This window comes from Chrysoperla carnea, chromosome 3, assembly GCF_905475395.1.
Source record: "Chrysoperla carnea chromosome 3, inChrCarn1.1, whole genome shotgun sequence".
NCBI classification, from domain to species: domain Eukaryota; kingdom Metazoa; phylum Arthropoda; class Insecta; order Neuroptera; family Chrysopidae; genus Chrysoperla; species Chrysoperla carnea.
The window spans coordinates 73098549-73113308 of NC_058339.1; the positions used below are offsets into that span (position 1 = coordinate 73098549).

At 30.4% G+C, this 14760-nt stretch overlaps 1 protein-coding gene and 1 long non-coding RNA gene across 2 annotated transcripts; both read right to left on the bottom strand.

Moving 5' to 3' along the window:
- Nucleotides 1-7698: 7698 nt before the first annotated feature.
- LOC123296793 lies at nucleotides 7699-9622 on the bottom strand. Its single transcript, XR_006535199.1, has 3 exons — nucleotides 9491-9622; nucleotides 9130-9339; nucleotides 7699-7807 (listed from the first exon to the last, which is right to left on the bottom strand). It is a non-coding gene; the product is annotated as an uncharacterized LOC123296793 (long non-coding RNA).
- Nucleotides 9623-10140: 518 nt separating this feature from the next.
- On the bottom strand, nucleotides 10141-13802 carry LOC123296230 (oocyte zinc finger protein XlCOF15-like). The gene is made up of 6 exons (XM_044877692.1): nucleotides 13782-13802; nucleotides 13241-13369; nucleotides 12707-12888; nucleotides 12010-12190; nucleotides 10692-10898; nucleotides 10141-10212 (listed from the first exon to the last, which is right to left on the bottom strand). The coding sequence occupies exons 1-6, from the start codon at nucleotides 13800-13802 to the stop codon at nucleotides 10141-10143; spliced, it is 792 nt and encodes a 263-aa protein (XP_044733627.1).
- Nucleotides 13803-14760: the final 958 nt, after the last annotated feature.

Sequence of the window (14760 nt, forward strand, 5' to 3'; positions counted from 1 at the left end):
TGACTGAATTAATTATTGAAATACCATGCATAGGCAGTGTTGATTACTCTGTCACATTACACATACACACATGTCACACACACATAACTGATATTTCCATATAATACATACTATTTAATTTACACCTAATTCCAGTCCTCACGAATAAACAGTGATGTTTACGAAAAAAGTTTCAAACAAAAGTTAGTTATTTTTTTATAAGGAATATTTTTTATATTTAAACTTTTGTTCTAACTCTAACGGTTTACAAGATGGGTCCGATACCAAAATTTTTTGCGTAGCGTCAATATTTTTAAGCGTTACAAACTTGGGACTAAACTTACATATATATATAAGTTTAGTCCCAAGTTTGTAACGCTTAAAAATATTGACGCTACGTAAAAAATTTTGGTATAGGACCCATCTTGTAAACCGTTAGAGTTAGAATATATATATATATATATATATGCATAGTGTAAAGATTCTTAAAGATAGGAATTCTATCACACCCAAATTTAACGTTCCTGTGTTACTGCAATATTTTTCAAAATTTTACTATCATAGTTTCTATATTTGGCCCAAGGAGTGGTATGAGTGGTGAGTGAAAATTGGAAAGTACGATTTTTAATAAACACTTCCGCATAGAACAAAAAGGACGCGATATCGGACACTGCTTAGGGCGACATCGATACCTAAATCCACCACTATGAATACTGTGCGTATATAAAAATTTGGGTACCCATCAATGTTAATTACTTTTATTTTCAAATATTTGAAGCGAAGCTCATTACATTCATATTTGGAAAAAGGCAATAATAACCTTCATAATAAAAATCTATTAAACAAATTATGATTAATAAAAACCCATACTCATATAATAATAATAATGTTATAGAACACGCAAGTTTTTTTTTTCATTTCAATAATTTTATACTGTTTAATAAGTCCTCTTTAAAAATTGAACACAATTTATATATAAAAAAAAAAAAAAATAAATAAATAACTGAAAACAAACAATTGGCTGAGTTAATTGTTTAAATACCATGTATAGACAGTCTTGATTACGCTATCGTTTTTTTTATGTCATGTAAGTAAAGAAATATGGCCACTCTTACATAGCCACACATACATGTCACATACACACATAACTGATATTCCCAAATAAACATACTATTTAATTTGTACCTAATATCCGCCCTCACGAGTAAACAGTGATGTTTACGAAAAAATGTATCAAACAAAAGTTGATTATTTCTAAACATAATCTAAAAGTTGAACATTATTTACATTTAAACTTTTGTTTTATTTCTAACGGTTTATAAGATGGGTCCTACGAACCCAAGGTCCAATTCACCTATGTTGCTCATTATTTTCTTAGCCTCACTTTTTATGCCCTAAGCACGCTATAAAAATTTCAGCTAGACATCCCTCTTCGTTTTTGAATTATCGTGGCGATAGACGGACGACCGAAAATGGATTATGTGATTTTATGAAGATCCAAACCAAAATTTTGATCGTATAATCAATATTTTTAAGCGTTACAAACTTGGGACTAAACTTAGTATACCTTGATATATTTCATATATACATGGTATAAAAATTTCATGAGCAGCAGAACTCCGTCAATAAGGTTAAATTTCCCCCTCGTTAATTCTTTCGTGTTTTTGAATACATTAAATATTTATATACATCTGCGGATTAAGGCAGTATTCTGGTCTAAAAGTTAAAAAAACAAACGATTTTTTTTAACCCCCCGAACTAAAAAAAGGGGTGTATATGGGTTTGACCGCTATGTGTGTGGATCTATCTGCATTTGTCTGTATGTGGCATTGTAACGCCTAAACGCATGAACCGATATGGTTTTTTTTGTTTCGTTTGAAAGGTAATTTAATGGAGAGTGTTCTTAGATATCCTTCAAGCGCAGGTTTATGGTTCCGTACCCAAAAAAAAAAAATGGGCTATTATCTTCAAAATTTTTTCAGTTTGGGAAAGGCTTTAAAGAAAAAGGTAATTCAATGGAGAGTGGTCTTAGAGATGTTTCAATTAGTGTAAGTTTAGGAAAAATTTGGCAGATTTTTTTAAATTTTGTAAATTTTTTGCATGTTTTTAAAGGTTAGACCCTTAAGAGTTTGTCCTTAAACGGATTTTTCAAAATACAAAATATTTTACTAGATACAGCAAATTTTCTGGTAACGAAGTTCGAAAATTGATCACTCTGTACTGTGAGATTCTGTTGCTTCAGAAGAAGGCAAAACAGCTCGGTTAGCAGAAATAATTTAGAAAGGCAATGCATGTGAAGTAGAAGAAGGCCCAATGTATGGATCTGGGATCGCCGATTAATCCAAAGTTCAGAGTAATATTATTATCCGAGTTACTTTGTCGTAATTGTCTCTCAAACTTAAAACGCAGGTACAATTTTATCTTTCCCCGTATCATCTAATTATGTAAAATAAAGTACTTGAACTGTACTATCAGTCATTGTAAAAAAAAAAAATCTATTAGAAATCCAAAGAGAGAATTAATTTCTCGATAAGATTCTATATAGCCGCCGCAACAATTTTGAGGATCCAAATTTTCCAATTAAATTTGCTCTCTATGAAACATTTTCAATTTCTTTTGTGTATGTGCGGGATTACCCTAGGCAGTTCTTTGAATAATGGTTAATCCAACCCTGAATATTTATATTAAAGGGCGAGAAAGAAAGCTAGAAAGGGTGCGCAACGTGTTAAAAACCGCTAAAAAAATGATATTTCGATATAAAGGATTGCTGAGATATTTCAACATTTAGATTTTCAACCCTGCTACGAAGTTGCGCAACGCATCGAAAGCTGGAAAAAACTATGATCACTTAGTTATAATCCTGTTTTCCCATTGCCTTCTTTCAACTCAATCAACCTCCCTCCCGTAACTCCGAGCTTCAATTATTCATAGATATATTATTGTAAATTATTTATTTATTTATGCAGTATACGGATGAAATAAAAATTACAAATATAAATTACATTCTAAAATTATAAATAACAAAAAAACAATCCTATCTTATATATTAATACTCTAGCAAGTTTTTTTCTGTCCTACCATTATCTTCCTTATTTCTTTATCAAATTTCATAATTCACTCCTCATTTTCAAGTTTAATATTATGCCTAGGTTTGACGAAAAATATACTCACGGTCTAAAAATGACCGCTTGGGAAAAACACGCTAGACAAATAATTTGAACGAAGAATGTCATAAATTTAAATAATAAGTTTATTATAGGCAAGTTTTATTAAGGCAGTTTGTACAGATGCTTTCCGAATACACTAGACATATAATACTCAAAACATTATTATAGGCAAATATGTTAGTTTTGACAGATTCTTTCCTAATACTTTTCTAATACTCTAGGCATAATTCCTATTTTTAATACATGTTCTACTAATATTGATTTAAGAATTTTTGATTTTTTTCACCAATTTTCCACGAAGTTTGTTGTTTGTTGTTTTTAGCCACGGGTACATGGTTGCTACGGATTACGGTAATTACGGGAGCGGAACTCCACACGGGTCGAACTAGTTATTCTTTATTAATTGTTACACAGAAAAAACTCAATAATCCGGCACTATTAAAAAACCAGAGGGTGTCAGATTATTGGAATGTACAGATTACTGGATTGTACAGAAAAATTTATAATAATTAAAATAATAGTGGCACGAAAATAATTTTTTTTTAATTAAAAAATTACTAAAAAGGGCACCCCCGCGGTCTATTGAAGTGCAGGATTAGAGAGATTGTACTAGGTATTTACAACTTTTGGAAATATGTACTAAATTGCAGGTAGTGTTTCTCTAATTCCTGTTTAGTTCCAAATCCAGATTCTATCCTTCTTTTATAGATTCAGATACTATCCAAATGACACCAATTTAATCACTCTATAGAAATTGAGTTTTCACATTTTTAATTTGAAGAAAAAAAAAACGATATGAGATATCAATATATCAATATGATCGATCATTAATTTTAGACAAAGAATGAATAATCATGACATTTTTATCAAAATGATTTCATGTAAATTATCACCTCCTAGAGGTAACAACAAGATAATTTTCTTTTGTTAAAAATGCAAGCCATTTACACTTCCATATGTGCCACAAAACCACAATGGGTATGTAAACATTATAAAATTCAAAGTGGCAACAAGTGAAATTTACAAATTTTTAAAACTCCCGGATACGGAACCCTAAATTCGCACTTGAAACATATCTATAGATAGTGTTCTTATAAGAACACTCTCCATTAAATTACCTTTTTCCTTAAAGTCTTTTCCAAACTGAGCCGATTTTGAAGATAATCGCCAAGTTTTTAGTTTTTTTAAACTCGCACTTGAAACATAGCTAAGAAAACTCTCCATTAAATTACTTTGCAAAGGAAACAAAAAATACGAGCAAACAGACACACACACATAGCAGTGTCAAACTTATAACACTCCTTTTTAGTTTCGGGGGTTAAAAATGAATTTCATCGATTTTTTCATTAAATAATGGTTGTGTTTGAACATAAAAATTTTCACATTTGAAGATGGAAATCCCACGATATGCATTTCTACTTTTCTACGATAAATCCACATATTAATGAATCACGTTAACATCCACAAAAAACATTAATATAAAAAAGGGCAGTAGTTCTCACAGAATCCTAATAAACTCGATTACGTCAGCCCAAAAAAGTAGTAAAATCTCGTAGCGAAATGTCCTCTAAAAAATATTAATAAGAATGATATAAATTTATTGAGTACGTTTTCGATAAAGAAGCATAATTTAAGTAAATTTTCGGTGACTTCAAACCCTCACCCCATCTCTATAGGAGAAAATAAGAAAATCGTCAACCCCTTCTCTCCACTTCTAAAATGATAAGACATAGGAATTTTTCAAACATTTTATTAAATATCAAAATTTAAATTTAAAATATCAAAGTATTTTTAAAGTTTAAGTAAAAAATTTACAAACTTTTACAAAATAGGCAATTGAAAATTTGCAGATATCTCCATACAGTGGTATTGTAAAAGATTCTTTAAAAAAGATTAAAAATTAGAAAGTACCAGCTTTTAAACGAGATATTGCTGTTCCAAATTCGATAATTTTTCACAGCGATACACAGCTGTTTTAAATTTTGATAAAATTTAGTAAAATAAACTTTTTGTTTTAGTATTTTGGTTGTGTATATAATTACCTACCTAAGTTAGGTAATTAGTAACCTGTTTCAAATATTACTAAAAAATTATCATTAAAACATTTGAATGCCCTTCAAATAATCTACTTTCCTACAATTAAAATAATATTTAAAATTTTGTCATACATTAAAATCTCTTTACCTAAATATAACTAGGTACTATTTTTCAAAACCAGCTCTGCCCTTGCCTCTCAGCTCATCTATAATCCATTAGTAACATAAATTCCATGTTAGTTTCAAAGACACACCATCTTATACCGGCAACGAATTCGCTCTATAAGTTTTAGATTGAATTAAAACCTCACTCTGATTCATAAATGGCAAACCTTAGATGAAAGCTTTAAATTAGAAAATTGTTCTTTAATTTTTAACCCCCGGACTAAAAGAAAGGGGTGTTATAAGTTTGGCCGCTATGTGTGTGCGTTCAAATATCCACACCATATCCCAACAATAGGAATAAAAATAAAGCCTTAAAGAGAAAATAAAAAGAAAGCAAATTAATTTCAATAAATAATTTTATTTACAAAAGTTTTATATAAAAAATTTACGTTACAGTTGTGTTTTGTGTTCTATTTTTTTTAAATGTACACCGATCATATTCAGTCGATTGGTATCTGATCGGATTTTTTCAATATTTATTTTCATTTTATTATTATCATCAGTCTGTTTATCAATGGTATCAGCACCACAAGTTGCTGCATGCGTACGTTTATGTTTTAATAAATTACCAATACATGAGAATCTAGCACCACATGATAAACATAAATGTGGTTTGATACCAGTATGTAATGAATTATGTGTTATTAAACTTTCACGATATGCAAATGATTTTGGACAAAACTGAAACAATCAACAAAAAATATTTAAATATTTAAGAAATGATATCGTATACAATTGGCTACACATGTTCTTTTGTATAAGCCAACATGTATAACTGTACAAGTCACTTGCGAAGCATTTGAACTTTTACGAGCTTTAAATACAATCAAACTGAACGTGTCTATCAAAGACATACAGACTTGTACAAACTCGGGCATATTTTTGGGGGGTTATAACTTCTCTCATCATCGAATTCTTAATACAATGAAAAAGTGTCGAAAGACAGATTATACGAATTCTGTCACGTATTGCAAAAATCGTACCATTTTTGACCCGAAATTCCACTTTTTGACACAAAAACGAAAAACTAAGTATTTATCGTCCAAACTGTTATCTATGAGATATGTTTGGTCGCTGATTATGAATATAATGTCAGAATGCTGATTACGAATTTCTGTCAAGAATTTCATTTTTTTTACACAAAAATGAGAATTTTTGGCTAAAAATCTGACATTGGATTCGTAAATATTGCAGAGTTTGATGGGGCATGTTCTGACATCAAATTATTTTCAAAATACATATGAGCTACCAATTAATAACAGTAAACAGTGGCAGATTAGGCAACTGCCTTGGAGCCCTACATTGCCTTAGAGTTCCGGAGAAATTTCAAAAGAGGAAAAGACAAATTTATACAAAAAGGTCGCTACAATGAGTATTATGTTGATTTGCTAATACTAAAAAAACAAATTTTAATGAGAAGGACACAAGGATGCGCAAAGTTGATTTACGAAAGCTAAAAAAAATAAAAGTGGGGAAAGGATAAATTATGTTATGACAAGGCTGCCGCACACAAGATGATTAACGAAGATTAAACAAAAGTCGACTTTTTTCACATCGCCTAGGGGCCCCGTTGTATTTTATTGCCTAAGAGCCCCGGCATAGATTAATCCGGCACTAATATTAATTAAATTGAAATTTGTATGCAATGTTTTAATGTCCGGTTAATCTTAATCTACTATATTCGGTGGTATGAGAATAGGTCATAAAATATTTTTCACCCTACTACCCTCACTCTAAGGTGGTAAAAAAGGAGATGATATTTTATATATGAAAATCTCATTTAATAATTTTATAGAGAAATAAATATCAAAATGCTACAATGTCAATGTTAATAAGGTTTTCTTAACTTCATATGGTTTATAATATTTACAAAGAGAATTATAATTATTCTTCTCACAAGCTGTATGTTAGAAATGTTTCTTTATAAATCAAAATAATAATGCTATATGTATAAAGTTGCAGGTTAATTAAGAATAATAATCGTTGATCGAATGAATCGTGAAGTTCACGGGGTCATCTAGTAATAAAATATTATAAATAATTGATTTACCTGACATTTGAATGGTTTCTCTCCGGTATGACTACGTTCATGTATTTTTAATTGTCCTTTCCAATTAAATGATTTAAAACAATAGTTACATTTGAATGTTATAACTTCTGTTGTTGTATTATTATTATTATTATTGTTATAATTTCGATGTAATTTCGTTTGATGTGTATTTAATGTATATTTATTTGCAAAATATTTCATACAAACATTACATTTAAATTGCTTTATTAAATCATTACATTCATTTAAATAATTATGTTGTTGTAAGAATGTTTTCGATTTAAAATCAGAACGTCCACATTTCTCACATATGTACGTGTATGTTTTACGTTTTTCACCTTTATGAGAATATTTTTTATGACTTTCTATGCTACGAATATGATTGAATGTTTTATCGCATGTACTACAATCTGTGAATTAAAATACAACATTATTAGTACAATCATCTTGGGCCTTCACCTCCGTAAAATTGAAAAAAAGTGAAACTTCCTGGAAATAGCTGTTTTTATACATGTTTTAAAAAACGAAAAGTGGGAGCGTGGTAAATTTATAGCTCACTTTCAAGACAAATATACAAAGGACCACACACGATCTGATAGGAAAATTGCTTTCTGTGGAAGTTTTTCAAATCGCCACCAAATGTTCTTCGGATCGTTCTGATTAAAAGCTCTCACGGCCACAAAATATTTTAACGGGTAGTTTTCGAGCTACAGGCGTTCAAAGCTACACATCTTATTCTATGGACCGTGGGACAGAAAGGGTGCTTAATAAAATGATGAATACATACTTGAAATTTCGTGAGACTATCTGAAAAAAGCAGCAAGGAATTTGAATATTTTGACAGATAAAATTATTGCACCGATGAGCTGGTCTACTACCTCGAACTTGCCGTACTTAAGTATTTTTGCCTTTCAATGCATACATGGTTCATTTTTGCTGAATTGTTTAATGCTTATTAATGTTATTAAGTGGCCATAGTATCCGACCAATTCACGGCTATGTTTTTTTATATCGATAGCTTAAATATGACTTCATCGTGTTCCTTTGAGAACGCAACGCTTTCGAAAAAAATCTTACAGAGAAGTTTGATGGACTTGCCAAAAGGCAGCCACTCACGAAATTTCAAGTATGTATTTATCATTTTACAAAGCACCCTTTCTCTTATGAGGCCCCTATCTTGTGGTATTTGGTAGGGCAGCGTGAACATGCAGAGGTACGTGGAAGAAGTTTTCCAAAACCACGTCGCACCATTTGCTCTACTTACGCGTTGCTAACCATCACACAAAGGCTACACAAGGTCGGTTTTTAAACTTGCTTGGCCCGCGCGTAGTGCTGACCTCAATCTTATCGAATACATTTGGGCCAACCTTAAAAGGCGAGGTCGGTTTTTAAACTTGCTTGGCCCGTGCGTAGTGCTGACCTCAATCTTATCGAATACATTTGGGCCAACCTCAAAAGGCGAGTTCGGGCAAGAGTACCAGTGTCAACTACGCTAGGAAAGTTTAAGACTGCTGTGATAGAGAAGTGTCGAAATATACCACAATCGGACATTCAGGATGTTCTTTTGTTAGAAAATTTTGTAGGATCTTTTTGTTAGAAAATTTGACCGTATGAACTTTCTTCTAGCCAGTTTTTTAAACGTTTTAAAATCCTTAAATTAGGGTTTAACTGCCTCTCAAAAAAAAAACAATTTGAATTAATGAATTGACGACATTCGATTATATGTACTTACGTAATATGTCCAAATGTTCTTTTTGCTGATGTTCATTTCGTTCTATTTTATTCACAAAGACTTCTTTACAACAAGAACATTTAAATTGCCTTTGATTGGATTGTTGTTGTTCGTGTTCATGCTTTTCAAGATGTCGTTTAAACCAGTAACTATCGTTTTTAAAAATACGATCACAATATTTACACTTAATACTTTCACTGTGACTAATATCTAAAATTTAAGAATACGTAAATTAAGGTATTTACATTTTACTACATACATTTTAATTTTTATAAAATTTCATAATTTATTTTTCACTACCAAAAGTATCCTATTATTGATCCCCACATGTGTATGGTAACCAAAATTGTTTTAAACTTACTTTTAATACTATTTTTAGTCTTTCTTAATTTTTGTAGCCTTGTTTGTAAATCCAATGAATATTCCGTATCAGATTCTGAATAAATATCATCATTTTGAACATTATCATTGAATAATTCATTATCGTTTTGTTCATTACAATTTAATTTCATATCACTTTCAAATTTAATTACCATTACATTATCATTATCGTTATCATCATCTTTCATATTTTCTTCTTTAATCCAAATATTATCAATATCATTATCATCATTATAAATATTATCATTATCGATCTCTGATTTTACATCATCAAAATATTTTTCATTATCACTTTCAGATTTAACTTTATCAAGTTGAATAATATTATCATTTGATAATATTTCAGGTATTGCATTATCATTTATTTCAGATTTAACAATTAATGATTTATCATTTATTTGATTTATCACATTATGTACTTCATTTGTTTTTCTAATTGATGTGTCATTATCATTTTCAATTGTTTTATTCAGTTTTAATTTATCTAAATTTAATGCTAAATCATTATCATTGATCATTTTATTATCATTTAATAATGATAATAATATTTTTTTCTTTTTGGTCTCTTTTAATCTTGTATTTGATGGTGTATTTAGTTGTAACTTGTAAATAAAAACAAAAATTACCTTTTTAGATCATTTTCATACTCGGATTTGAAAAGTCCGCTAGGATATGCGTACAATATTTAGGAGGTGGCAACAGCTGTAAAAAAATCTCATACGAGCTTATGAATCCAGATATTCGGTTTTTAAGTTTATTTATTCAGGATTATTTCAGAAGATACAGGATTTTAAATTCAGAAGTGTTAATTTTGTTTGAAAAGCGAATATCTTGGTCCAAAAAACTCATACCAGAATTTTTATAGCTCATTTTTAAGAAAAAGAAACAAATTTTTGATTGCTCTTAGCAAATTTGTTGTAAAATAATTTTAAAAATTTTTGTACGCTTCTAAACTTTTTATAAAATTTTGGGATGACATTTCCCACCCTTTCAACCACTCGTACAAAGCAGCAAGAGGTGATACAAATTTTGGGTATCAAATTCTGCAAATTTTGTTTAAGTTATTTTTTGGTTGGTTATCTAAAAAACGAACTATTAATCATAATAGATTAAACATGTGTCCATCCTGTATAGTTCGGATTTTCTAAATGTGACTATAAAAGCGGTTTATTATTACTTACTTTCAATTTTGTATCAGTATTATCTACTCGATGCGTTGTTAAAGGTAATTTTCCACAGGTGTTTGCATGTGTTCGACGATGTTTTAACAAATTTCCAATACATGAAAATTCAGAATGGCATGCTTCACAAGCATACGGTTTGACTCCTGTATGTATTGTCGTATGTGTTATTAGCGATTGTCGATGTGAAAAACCTTTATTGCATACCTAGAAAACATTATTCATTTAATTTTCCTTTTACTTAACATACGAGACGTTTAATATCAAAGTCAGCTCAACTAGATTATTTTGGGTTTGTTTTATGTCTTAGATTCATTCTAAAAGCTCCTAAATGAGCTCTAATCGGAGCCGACTCAACCAATGACCTCGTCAGAGCAAATAAATCAGTCATAAAAACTCTAAATAATTTTCTGAATACTTTTTATATTCTTTACGAGAAGTATTAAATATGATAAAACCTATACTAATTAATTTTTCGAAAATATGAAATGTTTAAAATTTTATTGATTAATGCTGAAGAAGTCTTACCCTTACTTTAGCTAAATTTTCATGAAATCTCTGATTAATTCTGAAAAAGTCTTCTAGGAGAGTTCAAAACATTATAAAAATGCAGTCTTCAAACTGCTTAGTAAGTTTTGCATAGATCTATTCATACTTTTTCAGAATTTTTTAGACTTACTCATTCTTCTAGAATTTTTCTTCAGAACATTGCAAGCTAAATTAGACTATTGGCAGAAAATGTTTCCACCAGGGCGCAGAAATTTATAAAACGAATTTCCACTAACAATTATTTAAGGAATACAATCTACAAACCGTACATCGATCTGTTTCTGACATATTTACAGGATCGATTTTTGAATCATCGCAATTTTGGTTGACAAAGTTAAGCTTTGACGAAAAGACATTGCCGGGCAACAGGACGTCAAAAATTCACTCGAAATACTCGATATTTGCAATGACGATGCTTTTAAAAATGTCTACCAAATGCTTCGCGTTCTGGTAGTTTTACCTGTGACATGAGCGACGAATGAACTCTCCTTTTCAACTTTGCGTAGTCTCAAAACAAATCTTAGATCGACAATGTCTGAAAATCGGCTAAGCCTTTTAGGCGTAGAGGTCAATGCGCATAGAATTTTGGAAAAGTTTTTTCCTGTACCTCTCACCATTAACTTAAAAACAATTAACGAAAAATTGTGACCGAACTTTATGATTTAACAAGATGAACAAAAGTTTGAACCCCTCTCTCCTTACCATCCCATTTGATAATTTCCGCGCGCGGGCCTGTCTCATATTAATGTTTATAATATAAAAATCTTACCTCACAAACAAATGCTTTCTCCTTGGTATGTTTCCGTTCGTGTACTTGACATTGTCCATCAGTGTAAAAAGTTTTCGCACAATATCTACACATATACCTTCGTTTATTTGCATGTCGTAATTTATGTGTGTATAATGAACCTTGAGTCATCAATAATTTATCACATTCATCACATTTATATCTGAAAAAATCAATTCATATTCAACACATTTCTAACAGTTTATCGTCAAAAAGTTTTTTTATCCGACTGTGCAACGCAAGGAAGTGGTAATCTTTTTATCAGGCTATATATGCATGTATTATATACATGTGTTCCTATATGGATCACGAAAGAACAAATGCGTGAACAAATTTTCATGATTCTTACGTCAATCGATTTGTCTTAATTTTGCGAGGGTCACTGAAGATATGGTAGTAATGAAAATTTAATACGAAAACCACCAGACGGCATATTGCGAAAAGAAAATTATGTTAAGTGGGGTATCATTAAATAGGTATTGAATAAACAAATCGATTTACGTAAGTCAATAAAATCGGCATGATCTAGTCGATCAATTAACACCTGTTTTACGAGAGATACAAATATCAAATGTTTCATTATTTTCGTTAACCGAAAGGTACTAGCCACATATAAAAAATAACAAAGAAAATGGAACCCAAAAAATTTGCTGACCAACATTGAAAAGTAGAAACATACCGTCGTACAGTACCACATTTTGATTGTAAATGAACACTCAATTGTGTTTTATCCTTAAATTGTTTTCCACAATCGTTACAAACAGCTAATTCTTGATTTCTGCCTTCATGATACACTTCTGTATGTAAAACGTAATTCGTTTTATCTTTAAACGATAAATTACACAAATAGCACCGATATTTCTAAAAAATTGTATCATCAATTTATCAGTTTTAAAATATTCTCCAAAATATGTATATAAATATTCTCCATCTGTTTGTGGATTTTCAACAAAATTTACTTTAAAATCAAGAAATTTTGGTCCATTTGACTGAATGACAAAAATTTGCTAAGATATTGCTTGAAATCGATCCGAGATATCGCTTTAAGTAGTGGTGTTTGGGCAATATCATAGAAACTATACATCCGATCATCAAATGAATCCGATTATTGTACTTTTTTGGGTCAAAAGTACCTTACATGCTAAGATTTATCGAAATTGAAGACAATAAAATTCAAGGCAAATAATTAATTTTAACAAAAATATTCTTATACCTTATATTTGTATAGTTTATCATTATGCATTGATGATTTATGCCGTATCAGACCCTTTTCTGATTTGAAAGTTTTCCTTTTCTCATTAGGACATTCACTACAAGTATATAATGCATTCGATTCATTTTCCTATAAAAAAATTGAAATTTTTAAAAAAATTAAAAAAACATTTTAATCAATTAAAATACATACCATTATAATTATTAAAAAACAAAGGCTCTACACTATAAATACTATAAATTTTCTTAATTTTTAACACTTTCAGTTTCTTCTAGTTGCAGTTTTTGAGGTTAGGATAAACACTGGTCAATATTTATTTACATTTAGAAATACTATAGATGAACAAGAAGTCACTTACCATATTTTTAAAGAGTGCTGCTATTACCACCCGCTAACGGATATTCGTGGTTAAGGATCACAGGGTGAACGAAAGGGCATAACAACCAGTAGACCAATCCTAACCCGACCCCATTAAAAGCATGGTCAACCCCTGGATCATCGGTAAGACCACACGAGAGAAAATTCTCAATCCGTGACTAACTGTATATCCAAGGATATCCATGTCTGAAATTACAGGCACGGATATCCGTGGCGGGTGGTAATACACTACGTTGTTTTAAACCAAGACTTCTTTTTTCCGTGCGGCTAATCGTAATTTTTCAAAAGCTCTTAATATCCCAAGACGAACATTACTCGGATTTATGGTTGCCAGTTTGACACCTCCAAGTTCCAGTCGGTCAAGTTCTTAAGTCGGGAGGAAGTAAAATTGATCCAACTACATATATCACCCATAATACTGTTCAATTTACAAAGTAGCGCTGGAAAAACAAGTTTAAAGGGAAATATTGATTTGACATCAAGTCAAAAATCCTTTTTAAACTTTCTCCTTTATGGAGTAAAATAACCTGTTTTACTACTCAGTTTTAGAAACTACTAGACACTACAACTTTACAAAGTACCCGTACTAAGTGAAATTAAAAAAACCACCGACAATTTTTCGGGTACTTGTAGCTAAGAACACTACAAAATAAATTACCTCTTTCCTTAAAGTCTTCTCCAAACTGCGGTATTGAAGAACATCGCTTAGTTTTTACTTTTTCCGGGTACGAAAACTCGCACATAACTAAAAACACTCTCCATGAAATTACCTTCAAAACGAAATAAACTCAAAATCGGTCATACGTTTAGGTGCTACAATATTACAGACACAAATAGCGGTCAAATTCTTTTTTGGTTCAGGGGGTTAAAAAATCAATTTGTGAGTGGCATGTTTTTTTTTGTAAATCCAATTTTAATAAAATCTTTACTATTTTTTCAAGGTACTATTTTAGGCAGAATTTGATAAATTTTATCGGCGTATAAAAATTTCATATTTCAATGGAATTAACTAACTCATCACTCGGTATCAAATCACCTAAAATTTTTAAAAAATATTCCGTTGCATAACTTTCGAATACATCCATCACTTTTCTCTTTGTGAAGTAGAAAATTTTCATTTCTCTGAAATACAAATTTAGGAG

Coding starts and splice junctions, on each gene's coding strand:
- LOC123296230 (XM_044877692.1), bottom strand. CDS start 13,802: ATGGATATCCTTGGATATACA. Junction 10,899..12,009: donor AGAAAGCATTTGTTTGTGAG/GTAAGATTTTTA, acceptor AATGTTTTCTAG/GTATGCAATAAAGGTTTTTC. Junction 10,213..10,691: donor ATACTGATACAAAATTGAAA/GTAAGTAATAAT, acceptor ATTTTTTTACAG/CTGTTGCCACCTCCTAAATA.